The sequence below is a fragment of the Palaemon carinicauda genome, chromosome 17 (genome assembly GCF_036898095.1).
Source record: "Palaemon carinicauda isolate YSFRI2023 chromosome 17, ASM3689809v2, whole genome shotgun sequence".
Taxonomy (NCBI): domain Eukaryota; kingdom Metazoa; phylum Arthropoda; class Malacostraca; order Decapoda; family Palaemonidae; genus Palaemon; species Palaemon carinicauda.
The window spans coordinates 106,713,819-106,733,076 of record NC_090741.1 but is presented as its reverse complement, the minus strand read 5'-3'; the positions used below and the strand labels follow the sequence as shown (position 1 = coordinate 106,733,076).

General features: G+C 47.8%; 1 protein-coding gene and 1 pseudogene across 1 annotated transcript in view; both read right to left on the bottom strand.

Moving 5' to 3' along the window:
• The window catches only part of HERC2 (E3 ubiquitin-protein ligase HERC2), a 496,511-nt gene that overhangs the window by 154,587 nt on the left and 322,666 nt on the right, over window positions 1-19,258 (bottom strand). The window contains exons 47-49 of the mRNA XM_068391274.1: window positions 18,866-19,026; window positions 3,877-4,071; window positions 3,355-3,547 (exon numbers count right to left, since the gene is read on the bottom strand). Of these exons, the coding sequence (XP_068247375.1) occupies window positions 3,355-3,547; window positions 3,877-4,071; window positions 18,866-19,026 (549 nt within the window). The remainder of the gene's footprint in view (window positions 1-3,354; window positions 3,548-3,876; window positions 4,072-18,865; window positions 19,027-19,258) is intronic.
• LOC137656913 (5S ribosomal RNA) lies at window positions 7,343-7,461 on the bottom strand (annotated as a pseudogene).

The following is a 19,258-nucleotide window of genomic DNA, read 5'->3' as shown; positions in this document are numbered from 1 at the left end:
GTTCTCTTTATGTTCCTCTATCCTTTATTGTACTATAACCACCTGAAATCCCATCTGGGCTTGGTCTTCACTATCATCTTTTTTACATGTTTCAATAATATTAACAACAATAATAATAATAATAATAATAATAATAATAATAATAACAATAACAACTATTATAATAGTAACGTGTGCCTAGCAAGCAATTGCAACATACCCTCATCAATACCAAACAAATAGAATACAGTTCAATTATTTTTATTCCAATGAAGCTTACATGTAGCTCACTTGGCTTCCTCTGCAAAGCTCGTTCCTTTCAATGTTAATCATTAAAAAATTAAAGTTCCATCTCTCCCTCACTTTAACTGCCTCCCCCCTAAGATATTATGGTTGCACACTCCATCTGGGGTGTTCTATGGTAAACAAACTAGGCGTAGGTATGCTTCATATTCTGTGTCTACATGTTATTGTTTGGACGATCATGTGGTTCGCTACATCCGATTTCCAGTATTTATGTTTCTTGCATGCTTTTCTTTGTTGGGATATTTCCTGTTATTATTGAAGGAAAAATATCCTCATTCCATTAGTGTCATTTTTCGAGGATATGACTTTAAACATCGATGATTAGGCCTCTTAAACATGAGAGTAAAGACTATTCTATTTCATATATCCATTTACTTATTTATTGTATTTATACAAGTATTCTACATACTGTTATATAACAAACTTTCAGCTATCACGCATGTTATGTGCCAAGTAAATATACCATATAGGGTAATTTTGAATAGATTATAAGTAGCTTGAAGTTTGCATGGTTTAATCTAACCTTAAGGCAATTGTAAATAAAGTTTTTACAGCCTAGAATCATAATGTATTGCAAAAGAAAAAGAGGGAGTTCTTCAAACTTTTGGTGGGGAAATACATGAGGTGTTGAGAAAAGGTGTGTCTTTTTAGGCTGGTTTGAGCATTTTTAAATCGTTAGTTAACAGTTTTAATCCTTTTCCCTCACTTACACACCTCCTTTAGCGTGGGACTTAAGACAGGTGAACCACAGGTAAGCATCATTAAAATTAATGGAATTTTAATGATAAAATGTATTATTTCAATACTTACATGGGTTCACCTATTTCCCTCTGCCTCACCTCTAAATAGTGATGCCAAGAAATTTTTAAAATTCAAGTAGATTTTGTATATGATGTATATCCATAGCTAATATCACAAATTTTTAAGTAATTTGTATTTTTCCTAACATACTTACCTAGAACTACCTTCTTAGGAGTTACTGGCAAACTCTACCTAACCGACCAGCTTTTTGTATAGTTTATCTCCCTCTTCTCGTTTTCTATGGGGTCAACCTCTGGCAGTGTGGTACATGCCCGAGGCGACCCCGGGGTCAGGCAGCGTGATATCTCAGGTCGACTCTCCAGTGTTTCGTTGGAATAGGTATTACTAGATCCTGCAGGTTCTCGGGGAAGGATGGGAGGGCCATAACCCGAAGGTAGTTCTAGGTAAGTATGTTAGGAAAAATACAAATTACTTAAAAATTTGTGATTTGTTCCAACACGGTTACTTACCTAGAACTACCTTCTTAGGAGACTTACACTTTAGGAGGTGGGAGTGTCCTGCAGGAATCAGGATTCGACGGGGAGGCACGCGAAAGAGGGAACCTCTAAGGAGGTCTTGATTCTAAGACCACTTGAAAACTGCACGAAAAGTAGGGGAAAACTATCTAAAAAACTCACTTAGTGTCTAAATGTCTTACCTTTTTCAAAACCAATTTCTTGAAGGTTATACCTTTCCGTGATTAAGGTCTTCTCCTCATCTTCCTGGCCCGTTCGATCCGGGGAAGGAAGGAAAAAGTGGAGGGGGGGGGGGGGGGGGGGTTAAGGTTAAGGAAGGAACTAGTGTCTCTTGGCATTAACACCCCCAGTTACCCTGTGGCTATGACCTTAGATCTCTTGAAGGGCCGACACGACCGGGCCAATAGAAAACTTGTCCAAGGATTTTCTCGTACAATCTTTTAGATAATGTTCCGTGAAGGTGAACTGTCTAGACCAGGTCCCAGCCTTCAGGATCTTACCCACAGCCATGTTCTTCTCGAAAGCCAGAGAGGTGCTCAGAGCCCTGATATCATGAGGTCTCGGTTTTCCAGGTAGAGGGGTCCCAGAAGCCTCGTAGGTTCTCTTTATCACTTGTCTCAGCCAAAAAGAGATGGAATTTTTCGAGACTGGTTTCTTCACTCGTCCTGTTGAGATGAATAAATTTTTGATCTGAGGTCGACAATCTTCAGTCCTCTCCAGGTATTTTCTTATAGTTCGTACGGGACATAAGAGGAGATCCTTAGGGTTGCCGGATCGAGGGATGGCTGGCACCAAAAAACCCTCGAACCGAGGATCCCAACACGCTGGGTTCTGCGTTTTCGCCACACTTCTGCACTCCACTCAGGCCCCACACATGCCTGCCCCACACTGGACACATCCCCCACAGGAAAATCAGACTCTTGGGGAAGGGCAAAGGGCCTCTTCCCCGCAACGGACTTACCTCGTCCCCTACGCTGGGTAGGGGGAGAAGAGCGGGCGCTACGGTCTGCCGAATTGTCTGGCGAACCTGCAGGCGAAGAAATGCTTGAATCTTTAGGCAACTTCTTAGTTGCCTTCTTCTTCTTCGTCCCGAAGCGCACCCACTGGATCTCAGTCCAATCAGCACATTCCGGGCACGTAGAGGTAGGGGAACACGCTTTCCCCCTACACGTGGAACACAGGGAGTGGGGATCAACCTCAGGCTTGGAGAGGAAAGCCCCGCAAGACTTCCCAGCCACAGGCCCAGGGCAACGGCGAGGATGCTCCATAACACAACGCTAACACACCAAAAGACACAAGGATGAACGGGAAAGTGAAATGAAAACACGTGGGCAACACGCGGTAAGCACAAAGGATTGGGGGACAAGAGGGTCGCACAGGTAAGAGAGAGCGCGGCGAGATGTATATCACGTCGCGACCAGAAACTTACTGGAGAGTTGACCTGAGATATCACGCTGCCTGACCCCGGGGTCGCCTCGGGCATGTACCACACTGCCAGAGGTTGACCCCGTAGAAAACGAGAAGAGGGAGATAAACTATACAAAAAGCTGGTCGGTTAGGTAGAGTTAGCCAGTAACTCCTAAGAAGGTAGTTCTTGGTAATTAACCGTGTTGGAACAAATGTTAATTATAGAACACTGCAGATAGCGTGCACAACCATAATATCCTAGGGGGAAAAGCAAATGGAGTGAGAAAGAATGGGAACTTTGATTTCCTAATGATAGATACAGTAGTGCAGAGAAAGCCAGGTGACCTCTTGGTAATTTTTTTTATAGAAAATATTAAGCACTTACTTGTAACTACTCCAATGCTGCGATGATTAACCGAGCCCCACTTGTACTTTGGAGTAAGGACAGAACTCTTGACCCTAACTTTGTCACCAACTCTGATTGGTCCAGTTGTGGCAAGCGGTGGGGGCGACTGGTCTATCAGCTCTATGTGGATATATCGAACCCAGTACGTACCACCCTTCCTATGCCAGTCAACCTACAATACAATAAACGAAAGTCTAAATAAAAAATAGAACTCACTAGGCATAATGTATTCTAAACTCAGAGAGGAATTATTACATCCGACACCATGCTTTAGTAGAAGTAAAAGGTAACTAGGAATAATAAACCTTTCTAGATGAAATTATAAGTAAGAATAATTTTATCTAATGTTTACAAAAATAATAGGCTGTGCATGTATAATTAATCAAAACTTCAATAATCTTAAATAGTAAACCATATATTTACCATATTTTAGTCCGCCACTCCTAAATTTCAAATTTTACAATAATACAACAATGCTGAGAATCCCAAATTGAAATTCACCTGAACATTAAGATTATGAAGAGAACCTCGGTCAACTCTGACAACTCTCCCGACATCCCCTTCATGAACTTCTTCGTAAGTGCGGCAACACCGGACAGTCATACCAGGAGATATGTGGTCTCGAACGTACATTGCATACTCATCATTGTTTGTGAATTCCATACGTTTTCGATACACCTCAACGACTGGGGATGTCTGCAAAAGAATAATTAATTATAACAATTCTAACAATTTCAATAGTTACTATGTAACAGTGAGAATAAAAAGTAATTTATTTTTTCAAGTAGATACTCTTTAGTCGAGGATACTTAAAAACAAAGGACATCAAATTCCTCTCTGAATAATCTTCGTTGCTTGCAAACAATTATCCTTAATATCACTTTATATGGAAAAAAAAATGAGAAATATTCTTAAATCTGAGCGAGTTTATTGATATGTTAGTGAAAAGCTGTAATAGAGTCTCCATACACTGATTTTCATGGGTAACCAGCATAGGAAATACATGTAAACGCTACAAAGACCAATACAGTATCTAAAACAAAATTTCTACAATTATCAGGGGGAAAAATGACAAATTTGAAGATAATTTGTATTTTTCCTAACCATACAAACCTTAGCTATTTACAGAGGGTTACCTTTTAGCGCAGCTGAAATGGCGAGCCATTAGAATTTAACGAGGGTGTATTACCCCCGCGCTAGTTAGCGGGGGGGGTAGGGGAGTGGTTGCTAGCTACCCCTCCCCCCCCCCCACACACACACAGATGAATGCTCACTTTCACTTAGAGGTAGGACTTGTCTTGGGGGACAGGGCTGGCGGGCAAATATGTGTAAATAGCTAAGGTTTGTATGGTTAAGAAAAATACAAATTATCTTCGAATGTCATTTGTTCCGTAACCGAAATACAAACCACGCTATTTACATTGGGTGACTTACCCATTAGGTAGGGTGGAAAGTCCCCAGCCATACTGGCTTTGGCTTTACCCGGAGACTGAATCCGAGTGAGTCGCACTCGAGAAAAGGAGTCCCTGCACCTCACAAGTTCCTTGCTCCGCAAGGAACCATGTGGCCTACGTAAGCTTGTGTGTGAAGGAAGAAGTGTGACCCGTCCTAGGCAGTTGACCTGGAGTTCCAGAAGGAACTCTGGGTTAGGACGTTCCCACTACCACCTCGTCAGGGTATGGGGGACGCGACAGTATTGACTCAATACTCGGAACACAAGGAAGCATGGTTTACCTGCAGAGGTTCGAGGTCAGCTATGCAGAGACCAGGATGCTGCTTCCCCGTAGAGGGGATGATGAAGAAAGAAATAAGAGCCAGACATACTTCTTTCGTTCATGCAGACTAAAACCTGATAACAATGCCCTCAACCTTCTGCTACCTGTCCAAAAAGGAGCCTGAGGTTAGACCAGCTGTTGTGTAGCCACCACAGAGCGATAGAAAACGTATCGAGACTCCTGTGGGTCACGCCCTGCAGGAAGCGGGCTGCGAAGGTCATTAGACGCTTCCAGACTCCAGCTTGTAGCACCTGCGTCACAGAGTAGTATTACTCGAAGGCGAGGGACGTTGCGATGTATCCAACATCGTGCTGTAGGGTGACGTGACGGGGGGAGGGTCTGGAGACAGGTCGAGATGAATGTCCTTGAGTCTGGGCTGCAGAGGTATACTGGTGACTCTCCCCCGTGTCCTCCTTGTGCTCCCAAATCGGCTGCAACTGAGGACAAACTGCAGCTGTTCCCAGCGCTAACCTCTCGATTCCTTTACTGGCAAGAAAGAGAAGGTCTTGGGACATCAGATACAGAATGGAGACTCGAAATCTTGAATGAATTGGACCGAAGGGCCGGGACCCCCAGATTCTGAGTCTAGCCAACAACTCAGGAGCGAACCTGAATGTTGCCTTACCCTCTTCCTTAGAAAGGGGGGAGTCGTAAGAGACCAAGAAGATTGCTTACACACTGGCCGTGGCTAGAGTGAGCAGGAGACCCAAGGCGGAATACAATCCGAGGCCTGTCGTAAAGGGTCTTGAGAAGATCTCTTAAAGGACCAAAAGTCCGAGCCATGCTCCAAAGTTGGAGGTCTTCCTCCGACTAGGGCAGAGACGATCGTAGCTTCGCATGAGCGAGGATAGATCCAGCAGGCAGGAAAAAGTTATTCCTTTAAGCCTGAAGGTCAGGGAAAGGCTGAGCGACAGGCTTCATTGCCGAGAGCGGAAAAGAGTTTCCTCCCGCCGAAAGGCAATAAGACCGTTATTGCTGGACAAGAGGCCTCAAGGGAAGAGGTATATCTCCCACGGCACCAACCACCTTAGACTCTTCACTTTGCCTGGAAGACCCCTGTGGATGACTATCGCAGATGACGCGACCTCCGTACCGCGACTGTAGCGGGTTGTCTCTTCTTGAGGAGGAGGCGTAGTGTCTCCAGGCATGAAGCCGAAGCGACGCCCCGGTTCGGGAGAGATGTCGCAGTGTGGTTGCTTGAGTAGTCTGCGCCGTGGAAGAAGCTCTCCCGGGAGTTCCGTCAGGGGAAGCAGAGGGTCCAAAAACCGTTCTGCGCATAGTCCCAGTGGAGCTCTCCCATTGAAAGGTTGACAGACAACCTGGTCTTGTTGAGACCCATTGTCCACAGACAAAAAGGAGGGAAGACGCAGGCGTCGAAGTTGTCTCACCATCACCGGAATGCATCTTGCCAGAGTCTCGGGGTCTGAGACTGGGGGGAAGAACAGCGGAAGCTTGAGGTTCCAAGCTGTTGCGATCAGGTCCCCCAGACCAGTACTTGCTGGTTACCCAAGGTCAAAGACCCCCAGGTACACTCTCTCTACGAGGCTCTGCTCAGATAGTCGGAGAGAACATTCCCCTGCCTGGAATGAGAGAGCCGATGGTGGTATTGAGAGAATCTCAATCATCCCGGTCTCTCTACTGCAAGATGTGAAGGTGGGAAAATGCGTCCCCTGCTGGTTAGAATACGCCAGAATCATGAAGTCGACGCGCACGGGGCGACTCGGCAGGAGCTGTAGGATCTGTAGAGGGGCCAGACTAAGGCCCCTATGCCTGCCTGAATGATGGAGAGGTATCCTTCAGGTCTTGACCATAGGCCTGGACCGGAACATGCCCCCCCCACCCCCCCTTCCTTTGACGAGTCCGAAAACAGCATCAAGAATATGGGGAAAGGACGAGAATATCCACTACCATCAAGAGGCTCCATAGGTCAATACCCATTGCAGGTCTAAAAGTTCCGCTGGTCCCATAGGGGCCAGGAAGTCCGGTTAAACATTGCCTGAAGCCACCGGAACTTGGACCGCCCCACATGGAACTTATCCTGAGGCGACCGTTCGGACTATAGACAGGTCAATGAGGAAAGGAGAACTAGGAAACGTTCCAAGGTAGGGCTGAAAGCTCTGCTTGACTGAGAACAGGTACTGCGACTCTCCTCAGTCTTGCCACAGTCAACTGAAAGGAAGGCTCGGAGGATGTGGTAACAGAATCTGGCGTTCCCAGGTGGTCACCCATCTAAGTACCGACCAGAACCGACGTTGCTTAACCTCGCTGGACGGACGAGAAGCGGGGTTTCCAACGTGGTAAGGCCGTTGACTCAATATCATGGCCAGATACTCCAGATGTTGAGGCAGAGGAAGAGAAGGCTCCAAGCAAAATACCATGAGCCCACACTCATGGTAAGCATCCGGAAGCTTGTCCCGGCGCTGAAGAAGGTCGAACCCGAGCCTACCGGAGTTGACCAGCCCTCCAAACAGTAGAGGAGGCGGAAGCCTGCACCTGAGCGGCCAAGAGGAAGGTAGGGAGAGTTCTCTGGGGAAACAAACCTGCTATGCCACGGCGGGATAGCCACACTGCATCATAAGCAGGAATACTTGCAGTCTAGGCTGAATTCGACGAGCTCCCTGGAAGATGGATGGAATGGAAACTGAAAGTACCCGTCCTTCCGATCCAGGGTTTAAGGAGTCCTGTCGCCTCGTTACCAGTCTGATCGATTCTGCTGGTCTAAGATGGCAGAAGTTTGTTCGACAAACTTGATCAGGGCTGAGAGGTCGACTACGGACATCCCCTCCCAGATCCTTCCTTACAAGAAAGGATCGACTGAAGAGGCCGGGCGTGAAGCCGTCGATGATCCTAAGGAAGACCTTCGCCTAAGGTATGGATCATTCTGCCCAACCGGGCAACTCTTGCTGACGCTATGGCATAGAGGTTCAGAGACACTGAATTCGCTGACAGAGACGGCAGGCGCGATATCCTTGGCTGATCACAGAGATTGTGCGGGAATGGGCATCGGGAAGCTGTCATCCGGATGAGTAACCTTAAGCATCCTCCCAGCGAAAAACCTGCAATCCAAGAGTTCGTGAACTCTGCCGCTCCTTTTAGGACTATGCCCCCCCCCCCCCGGGGGAGCCTCCCGTGCCATCTGTTCCTGACAGGAGGAAACTGCAATTGGACACCTTGTCCCAGTTGTCGTAGCCGATAACTTAGGCCGACGTGGTTGAAAGAAAAGGGCGCTGGAGCCCTGCAGAGTCTGGAAGAAAGCGCCTTGGAGGAGTGAAAACGGAAGTTAATTTCCTCCGCACAGCCGCTGTCTAAGTCTCTGTCCTTGGGCACAAACAAACTCTTCTCAAGGATGGAAGGGTGTCTGAGGTCGTCGACCTCCACAGATGAGACACCCGAAGGAAGCCCTCAGTCAGCGCGTCCAGATGGTACAACATCGAGCTTGTCCGCTAGTTAGATACTTACCGACGAAAGGCCAAGGTGCCTGAGCTCGAGAGGAGGAAAGTACCCATGATCTTCCTGTAGCTTCCTTGAACCAAACCTCGGGCCGTAACCGAGGAGGGAAAGGACCTGGTAAGCTCCCAGAGGAAGGGGTAAGCAGTCACCCCTTGTCCGATGGAGAAATCTCGAACGAAAAGCCCCTCCGCCAAAAATCCTTCCAGGGAATGACGGGGAAGGGCTAACCCAGGTTCAGGAAAGAGGAGTGTTGCTCAGATCTCCCTGAAGTTTCTCCTATTCTTGCAAGTGCCATGCTCTGCGTTTACGGGGTGAGGCCGTGTTCTGGAAATACGCTCCAGAAGAACTCGCCAGGCTGGCCATGCTGCGAAAACCCCATTGGAAATCGTGGTCGCAATCGCCCTGGAGCTCGCGCGACGGTAATTCAAAGATTTGCACGTGGGCGAACGTGGAAGCGCCCATGCGCGGTAACGCAGGAACGCAAACGAAGGTGAGCGAAGGAGCGCAGAAGGAGTGCGAGCGTGGTAGGAAGGGCGAGAGCTGGTGGTCGGCGAGCGATAACCCATAGACGAGCAATGGATACTGCAAGAAATAAGCCGACGTTTGTGCGAAGAAACACTGTAGGTTCGAGCGACGGAACACCGTCGGTTCGCGCGACGGAACACCGTCGGTTCGCGCGACGGAACACCGTCGGTTCGCGCGACGGAACACCGTCGGTTCGCGCGACGGAACACCGTCGGTTCGCGCGACGGAACACCGTCGGTTCGCGCGACGGAACACCGTCGGTTCGCGCGACGGAACACCGTCCGTCCGCGCGACGGAAAACCGTCGGTTCGCGCGCGGGCGAACATTGGAGAGCATGGGCGTGGACGCGCATGAGCGTAGACGTGCAGGCACGTGGGCGTGTGGGCGCGCAGGCGAATGATCGCGCGGGCGCTCAGGCAAGCAGTCGCGCGGGCGAGCGGTCGCGAGGGTGGGCAGGTGAATGAGCGCGAGTCCGAGGCGGCGAACGCAAGCGTTAGCGCGATGGCGAGGAAACGCGCTGCCGCGTGGGCGAGGAAGACCGCTGGCGATATGGATCAACAGGCGATCGGTGGTGAGCGCTAACGCGCAGGTTGGCGATGGCGCGTTGTGGCATGCCGACGCGATGGCGAGCAGCATGCGCAGGTGAGCGATCGTGCGATGGCGAGCAGCATGCGCAGGTGAGCGATCGCGCGATGGTGATGAGCATGCGCTGGTGATCAGCATGCCAGGGTCGCGCGATAGCGATCAGCATCTGCAGGTGGGCGATCGCGAGCAGCATCCGCAGATGAGGGTCGCGCGATGGCGAGCAGCATCCGCAGGTAGGCGATCGCGCGATGGTGATCAGCATGCGCAGGGTCGCGCGATGGTGATCAGCATGCGCAGGGTCACGCGATGGTGATCAGCATGCGCAGGGTCGCGCGATGGCAATTAGCATCCGCAGGTGGGCGGTCACGCAATGGTGATCAGCATCCGCAGGTGTGCGGTCGCGCGATGGCGATCAGCATCCGCAGGTGTGCGGTCACGCGATGGCGATCAGCATCCGCAGTTGAGGGTAGCGCGATGGCGAGCAGCATCCGCAGATAGGCGATCGCGCGATGGTGAGCAGCATGCGCAGGTGAGCTAGTAGCTGGCGAACCATGTTCCTTCAGAAGTGTTGGAGAACGTTGGCGTGCCGGCTGTAACACACGCGGGCGATCCAGAGATCGCCGAGAGACAGGTGATCGCTGGCGAGCTGATGATCGCTGGCGAGCTGATGATCGCTGACGAGCAGACCTGAACCGAAGTTCTAGATCGCGAGGGCGAACGTGGGCGCACAGGGCGCGTAACAGGAACCAATAGGAACAGCAGGGATGATCATCATGAGAGCGCTGACGAACAGGAGAGCGCTGATGAGCAGGAGAGCGCCTGTGCGCTAACACTGAGCAGGAGCAGGAGAGAACACAGCAGAAGGGCGCGCATGGGAACCCTGACACGCAAGGGAAGAACCCCCGTGGGAGGCAACCTTTTGCCCCGAAGGGATCGTTGTCCGCCGGGAGACTGATGTCCGTCGGAAGACCGTTGTCTGTCCGCCGGGAGACTGATGTCCGTCGGAAGACCGTTGTCCGTCGGGAAGACCGTTGCCCGTCGGAAGACGAGATCAGACTGCTGTCCATCTGCACCAAGGCGGAAGATCAAGAAAAAGGAGTTGTAGGCTGCAAACGGAGATTCAAAAAGCCGCCTCTAGCACCCTTATAGGGAGATGAGAGGCCCTTACGACGAGGCGGACGGTGGGCCTTACGGCGAGGGAGGCCAACAGCAACAGCAACAGAAGAATACTCCGAAGAGGAGTCTCTATGAGTGTACTCTCTCGCGAACGAAAGAGAAACACTTCGTAGAAGAGACTGGTCAGCCAGTGACCTAAAAGGAGCAATCCTCCGAAGAGGAGCTCCTGCAGTTGCCCAGCCCCTTGAGCGAAACTGCAGGTGTGATCGCTCAGCACCAAGAGCATAGTCGCACGAAAAAAGGGCAAGAGAAGAACCCCCCAAAAGGGGAAAAACTCAAGCCTGGACAGGAAAAAACTTCCCTCGGAAGGAAAGTTACCCGCCCAAGGAGGCAAGCCTCCTGAGAGTTCTAAAATGAACAGGAGAGCTGTCCGTCGTCACGGGAGTACTTCCAGTAGAAGGAGACACGCCCCTGACGAAAATACAAGGGGGGAGGCAGCAACAGCCGAATCCCCAGGACTCAACAAAACAGCTCAAACCGTTGCCATATTACAGAAACGAACTAGATCGGTAACTGTAAAAAAATAAAACAAATAACATTAGTACACATTCATTCCCCCGGGAAGGCTCCGAAGAGGAATCCCGAGGGAAAGGAAACAAGAATTACACAACTGGCACGTGCCCTCACAACCACTTACACTCACGGATGGAGAGCTGTAACCAAAACAGAATTATGTTATTTTTATTAATAAAATAAATTTTTGAATATACTTACCCGGTGATTATATAAGCTGCAGCTCTGCTGCCCGACAGAAAAACTCTACGTTCAAAATACGCCAGCGATCGCTATGCAGGTAGGGGGTGTACATCAACAGCGCCATCTGTCGAGCAGGTACTCAGTACTCAATGTAAACACAGAACCAATTTTCTCCTCGGTCCACTGGGTCTCTATTGGGGAGGAAGGGAGGGTCCTTTAATATATAATCACCGGGTAAGTATATTCAAAAATTTATTTTATTAATAAAAATAACATTTTTCAATATTAAAATTAGCCGGTGATTATATAAGCTGATTCACACCCAGGGGGGTGGGTAGAGACCAGCATTACTTGTTTACATTATTATGAGCTAAGTATTTTGTATTTCATTTTAGCAGTTATTCAAAATAACAAACATAAAATAAATAAGTACCTGGTAAGGAAGTCGACTTGAACAATTACTCTGCCTTTTTAAGTACGTCTTCCTTACGGAGCCTCGCGATCCTCTTAGGATGCTGAGCGACCCCTAGGATCTGAAGTATCAAGGGTTGCAACCCATACAACAGGACCTCATCAAAACCTCTAATCTAGGCGCTTCTCAAGAAATGACTTTGACCACCCGCCAAATCAAGTAGGATGCGAAAGGCTTCTTAGCCTTCCGGACAACCCAAAAACAATAATAAAACATTTCAAGAGAAAGATTAAAAAGGTTATGGAATTAGGGAATTGTAGTGGTTGAGCCCTCACCCACTACTGCACTCGTTGCTACGAATGGTCCCAGAGTGTAGCAGTTCTCGTAAAGAGACTGGACATTCTTAAGATAAAAAGACGCGAACACTGACTTGCTTTTCCAATAGGTTGCGTCGATTATACTTTGCAGAGATCTATTTTGTTTAAAGGCCACGGAAGTTGCGACAGCTCTACTTCGTGCGTCCTTACCTTCAGCAAAGCTTGGTCTTCCTCATTCAGATGGGAATGAGCTTCTCGTATTAACAGTCTGATAAAATAGGATAAAGCATTCTTTGACATAGGCAAAGATGGTTTCTTAACTGAACACCATAAAGCTTCAGACGGGCCTCGTAAAGGTTTAGTTCGTTTTAAATAGAACTTAAGAGCTCTTACAGGACATAAGACTCTTTCTAGTTCATTTCCAACCATACGATAAGTTTGGAATATCGAACGATATTGGCCAAGGCCGAGAAGGCAGCTCGTTTTTGGCTAGAAAACCAAGTTGTAGAACATGTAGCCGTTTCGGATGAGAATCCGATGTTCTTGCTGAAGGCATGAATCTCACTGACTCTTTTAGCTGTGGCTAAGCATACCAGGAAAAGAGTCTTTAAGGTGAGATCTTTCAGGGAGGCTGATTGTAGCGTTTCGAACCTGTCTGACATAAGGAATCTTAGTACCACGTCTAAATTCCAACCAGGTGTAACCAAACGACGCTCCTTCGTGGTCTCAAAAGACTTAAGGAGGTCCTGTAGATCTTTATGTTGGAAAGATCTAAGCCTCTGTGACGGAAGACTGATGCCAACATGCTTCTGTAACCCTTGATAGTGGGAGCTGAAAGAGATCGTTCTTTCCTCAGATATAAGAGGAAGTCAGCTATTTGAGTTACAGGGGTACTGGTCGAGGATACGGATACTGACTTGCACCAGTTTCGGAAGATTTCCCACTTCGATTGGTAGACTCTAAGGGTGGATGTTCTCCTTGCTCTAGCAATCGCTCTGGCTGCCTCCTTCGAAAAGTCTCTAGCTCTCGAGAGTCTTTCGATAGTCTGAAGGCAGTCAGACGAAGAGCGTGGAGGCCTTGGTGTACCTTCTTTACGCGTGGCTGACGTAGAAGGTCCACCCTTAGGGGAAGTGTTCTGGGAACGTCTACTAGCCATCGAAGTACCTCGGTGAACCATTCTCTCGCGGGCCAGAGGGAAGCAACTAGCGTCAACCTTGTCCCTTCGTGAGAGGCGAACTTCTGCAGTACCTTGTTGACAATCTTGAACGGAGGGAATGCATATAGATCTAGATGTGACCAATCTAGGAGAAAGGCATCTATATGAACTGCTGCTGGGTCCGGGATTGGTGAGCAAAATATTGGGAGCCTCTTGGTCATCGAGGTTGCGAAGAGATCTATGGTTGGCTGGCCCCAGGTGGCCCAAAGTCTCTTGCATACATCCTTGTGGAGGGTCCATTCTGTTGGAATTATTTGTCCCTTCCGACTGAGACAATCTGCCATGACATTCAAGTTGCCTTGGATGAACCTCGTTACTAGTGATATGTCTAGACCTTTTGACCAGGTGAGGAGGTCCCTTGCGATCTCGTACAACGTCAGAGAGTAGGTCCCTCCTTGCTTGGAGATGTACGCCAAAGCCGTGGTGTTGTCCGAGTTCACCTCCACCACTTTGCCTTGAAGGAGAGACCTGAAGCTTTTCCAGGTCAGACGAACTGCCAGAAGCTCCTTGCAGTTGAAATACATTGTCCTTTGACTCGAGTTCCATAATCCCGAGCATTCCCGACCGTCTAATGTCGCACCCCAGCCTACGTCCGATGCGTCCGAGAAGAGAACGTGGTTGGGAGTCTGAACAGTTAGGGGAAGACCCTCTCTAAGGTTGATATAGTCCTTTCACCAAGTCAGACAAGACTTTATCTTTCCGGAAACCGGGATCGAGACCGCTTCTAGCGTCTTGTCCTTTTTCCAGTGAAAAGCTAGATGGTATAGAAGAGGACGGAGGTATAGTCTTCCTAGTGACACAAATTGATCCACGGATGACAGTGTCCCTACCAGACTCATCCACAGCCTGACTGAGCAGCGTTCCTTCTTCAGCATCTTCTGGATGGATAGCAGGGCTGGGGGCTGATCGTCTTGTTCAGCAACGTCCTCATCAGAGGGTTCCTCATCCGAAACTGATGAGGAAACGGCAACGGAGTGGGCAACGTCTGACTCGCTGAATCCGGTCGCACTGGTGGATGCATGACGGAGCCGGAGGCAATATCATGGAACTGCTGCACAGTCTGTGAACTGTCAACAACCATGGGTGCACGAGGAAGTACAGCGTCAACCCGAAACTGTCTAGACCGTCTGGGTTGTGCAGTCAACACCCTACCGGGTTGCTGAGGTTGACGCACTGCGTCACAACAAGTCACCTCAGCTGGTTGTTGAACGTCCTGAACGTCAACAACCACCTCCGAGCGTCGCTTAATGTCAACGTGCGACTGGCAACCCACACTGGGTCGCATCGGTGGAGGAACCACCTCAACTGGCAGACGCGAGTAGGTTACCTCAGCGTCAACAGGGCGCACAACCGACCGGTTGGAAGGTTGTTGGCCAGAAGGAGGAACCACCTCAACTGGCAGACGCGAGTAGGTTACCTCAGCGTCAACAGGGCGCACAACCGACCGGTTGGAAGGTTGTTGGCCAGAAGGAGGAACCACCTCAACTGGCAGACGCGAGTAGGTTACCTCAGCGTCAACAGGGCGCACAACCGACCGGTTGGAAGGTTGTTGGCCAGAAGGTTCTTCTCCGCATTTGAGTCCTCTATCAAGGACGCAAGCTTGGACTGCATGGCTTGCAGCAAAGCCCATTTAGGGTCTACGGGAGCAGGTGTGGCAACAGACGGGGTTAGCGACTGAGGCGGAACCGTTTACCATCCCTGAAAGCCTTGTTATGGTTGACATAATAGTACAGCAAAACTTCAAAGGCTTGACAAAAGCTGAGAAGTTGACCTGTAAACAACTTGGAGCGTCTCCTGGCTAGGCGCCAGGGCGAGTCTACCAGAATTGAGAAGTCTATCTGGGCAGAGGCATGAACTCCCAAGCCGAGAACTTCTCTCGTGTCATATCAGACTCTCGCTCTATAAGCCAGTTTAAAAGAAGGGAAATCAAAGGCTGTATCCCTAAAAACTCCTCCTGGTGCAAAAACCAGTCGCCTAGCCAACGTAACGCTCTCTAGGAGAGCGAGAGAGCACTAGCTTAAAAACAACGGCTTCGAAGTAGCTAGGCCTAGTGTAAGTTCTGACGTTTAGGCGAACGAGGAGCAGCAGTTACAAGATCCGGACGAAGATCCTTAAAAAAATCATCATGATTTAATTAAAGTCCATAGGAGGCTAAGCAGCTTAAGGCTCCTCTCCATCTGACAGAGTCCTCAAGGGAATATCAGTATGAGGGAGAACAGCAACTTCCTCATCCACAGGAACCTTGTCCGATAAAAGCTAGGTTACCTCAATGAGTCTCTCACTGGTGCATAAGTAGCAGACCAGAAGGCAACGTCATGTAACTGCTTGACAGTCTGTGAACTGTCAACAACTGAACTGTCAACCACACCAGGTGTGTGAGGACGTACAGTGTCCACTCGAGACTGCTTTGACTGTCTAGACTGAGCAGTCAAAACAACTCTAGAATGCGGAAGTTGACGCACCGCGTCAAAACAAAACAACTTAGACTGTTGTTGTACCTCGCGAACGTCAACGGAAGATTCCGTGCGTCGCTGAACGTCAACATGCGGCTGGCAGGGTACACTGGAACGCATGGGTGGCGGGACTCTCTTGGAGTGCGGGAGAAGGTCGCCTCAGCGTCCACAGGACGCACAACCGTGGTTGGTTGTAGGCTAGAGGTTGGTGCAGTGTCAACCTTCTCCACACGAAAGTCCTGCATCAATGACGTTAACTGAGACTGCATGGTCTGCAGCAAAGACCACTAGGGTCTACAGGAGCAGGTGCGGCAACAGACGGTGTGACTGCCTGATGCGGTACCGCTTTGCCTCTCTTAGGAGGTGAGCAGTCGTCGGAAGACTGCAGCGAGTCCGAACTGACCCAGTGGCTACAACTGGGCCGTTGGACTTGCGCGGAAAGGACCGACTTGCGCTTAATAAGCCGCGAGACCTTGGTCCATGGTTTCTTACGAGAAACCTCTTCCGCAGACGAGGAATAAATGGGCTCTCTCGTCTTAGAGTGGGTGGGGCGATCTTGGGTAGATACGCCCGAAACCACAGAGGGAAAACGTCTGTTCGTTGATCAAGGCCTCTCGAACCCATAAGTCGTTCGACATTACTTCTCCCCTGGGCTTGGGAGCTTGCAAGAGGTCCCGGACTAGGTGAACGACAGGCACAAACAGACGAACCCTCGGACGCAACACTGTAACACTTTGCGCATATCACTTTATCGATTTTCTGTATTGCACTTATTTCACTGAAATCGAAACTTTTACTGATTTCTACCTGAAACACGCAATTCTACCCTACATTAAAAGGTAGTAATTGCGAAATCAGTCGTATAATGCAAGCTCATTAATACCAGCAAAAAACAGAAAACATATTTTAAGATAAAAAAATCAGTGGCTGGGAAAGACTAAACACTAGTTCATATAACTACGTTTTCAATCTCTCACCGCACATAGCCTGGGGACGAGAATAAAAAACTAAAAACGTTTTATCCTTCCTCCCCGTACAGCGACTAGGGACGAGAGCAACTCGAGAAAAATGTTACCCGCTTGAACGGAACGTTTTCTCTCCTCTCTCTCCCTCCGTCTCTATCTCTCTCTCTCTTTCTCTCTTGATTTCGCACCTAAGAGAAGAGCCCAATTATATATCGTCAAAAAAACACGTTATTTGACTAAAGGAAAAAACTGAAAGGTTTTCCAAATAAAAAGTTCCTTTAATTTAGAATTTAAAACATTTAAGCTAAGAAAGAATGAACAAAACGTCAGAATCGATTTACTCTTACTGCAAAGTGAAACCGTGATACACTCTCTCTCTATCGTAACGATAGAGCGCATGTTGAACGTCCTGAACGTCAACAACTGCGTAGTCTAAACGTTAGTTCATCTTTGAAAACAGTACGAAGACTATCAAAGAAATTCTTTCATAAAACATTAAATTTTAAAAAGTTTTAAATTCTTTAAAGGCTAAATACGATATAACGGGCTCAACGTTGATTAACTTCGGTTCCAAGTAAGGACCGCCTACTATCAGGAAAGGTCGCATATAAACAAAACATAAAAATTTATTTTTATATGTTTATAATAAATGGAAAGTTAATCGAAGAGGCCTAATAAAGGCGGAGAGATATAAAATATATAGATCTATAACGTGTTAAGCAAAATTACTAAAAACCTAAACACACTTCCGTCTAAGGGAAGGGTCGGCCATTTAAAAGTGAAAGAGAGTCCATACTCTCCTTGTCACCATAATTAAATCTATCCAAAACGAGTTCAAGTTTTGAGATGAAGATAAAACACCTGCATAGCGAAAGCTCAAAACTAGAAATGTGTACTTCACCAAAATATGTGAAAACCAATCCAGTAAGCAATAGCGAATTTAGTAGGTCTTGCCGGTGGCACGACAGAGAGAAAATTGGTTCTGTGTTCACATTGAGTACTGAGTACCTGCTCGACAGATGGCGCTGTTGATGTACACCCCCTACCTGCATAGCGATCGCTGGCGTATTTTGAACGTAGAGTTTTTCTGTCGGGCAGCAGAGCTGCAGCTTATATAATCACCGGCTAAGTTTAATATTGAAAAATAACAATTATAATTATGTAACTATGTAATTATGTAATTTAAAAATGAATGAACACTAAAGAAAGAACGAAAACCCCGAAAGGAATCGTTCTACAAGCTGAAAAAAACAACTACAATTAGATTCATAAACTAATTGAGACAAACGTACGGCGTAGCAACCCCCCCACACGGAAAGGAAGCTACAAGGGAGTAGTAACACGTAGTAAAAGGGTGAACGACCTCAAGAGAGAGAGAGAAAGACATAAGTCAAACTCGATCGCCACCCATAAAATTACGCCGTGGAGGCCTAACTGCCGAGGACACCACATAGAAAACGTACACTACACACACAAATCTGAAAAGGAAACTTACTGATTTCTATACTCAAATATATATACAAACATGAAAACATGTTTACATATATATTGAGTAAAAGAAAAGTAAGTGATTAAGTAAAGACAAAACAAACAATGGCTGCCAGAGAGGACCAAGACAGAGACGTCTGTCACAGTCCGAGCCAAAAGTGAAAGTGAGCATTCATCTGTGTGTGAGGGGGGGAGGGGTAGCTAGCTACCACTCCCCTACACCCCCGCTAACTAGCGCGGGGGTAATACACCCTCGTTAAATTCTAATGGCTCGCCATTTCAGCTGCGCTAAAAGGTAACCCTCTGTAAATAGCGTGGTTTGTATTTCGGTTACGGAACAACTAGCGTTTTTTGCATTAGGACTTTCTACAATATATTCAAGAGTTATGTAGCCCTTCATTTGACAAGCTTCTAGCTTGTTCACTAACTTACTTCTAAAACTGGCGGGTCATCGTTAAACTCATCAGTCAGGGAGTCTGCATCTGAATCCAACACTTCTGGAGCAGTGTCTGAATCTGACAGAGCTTGGTCGGCATGTTCAATCAACCACATAACTAATGACTCTGGACTTGGAGTAACTTCTGTTCCCATACCTGTTAAAAAATAAGAATGCTGTTAGCAAAAATGAAGTTTCTAGAAAATTAAAAAAAAAAAAAAAATCATCGAGTGTTATGTGGTTTTGCAAACAAAATAGTCTTGGCAATTGTTTGTGCTCAAAACGTCCAAGAGTTCCCCATACATGTTTAGCATTTGAGTAATACTAATTACAAGTTCTCCGTAAATGTTTACAATTTCAGTGGTACTAATTAAGTTTCTTGTTACAAC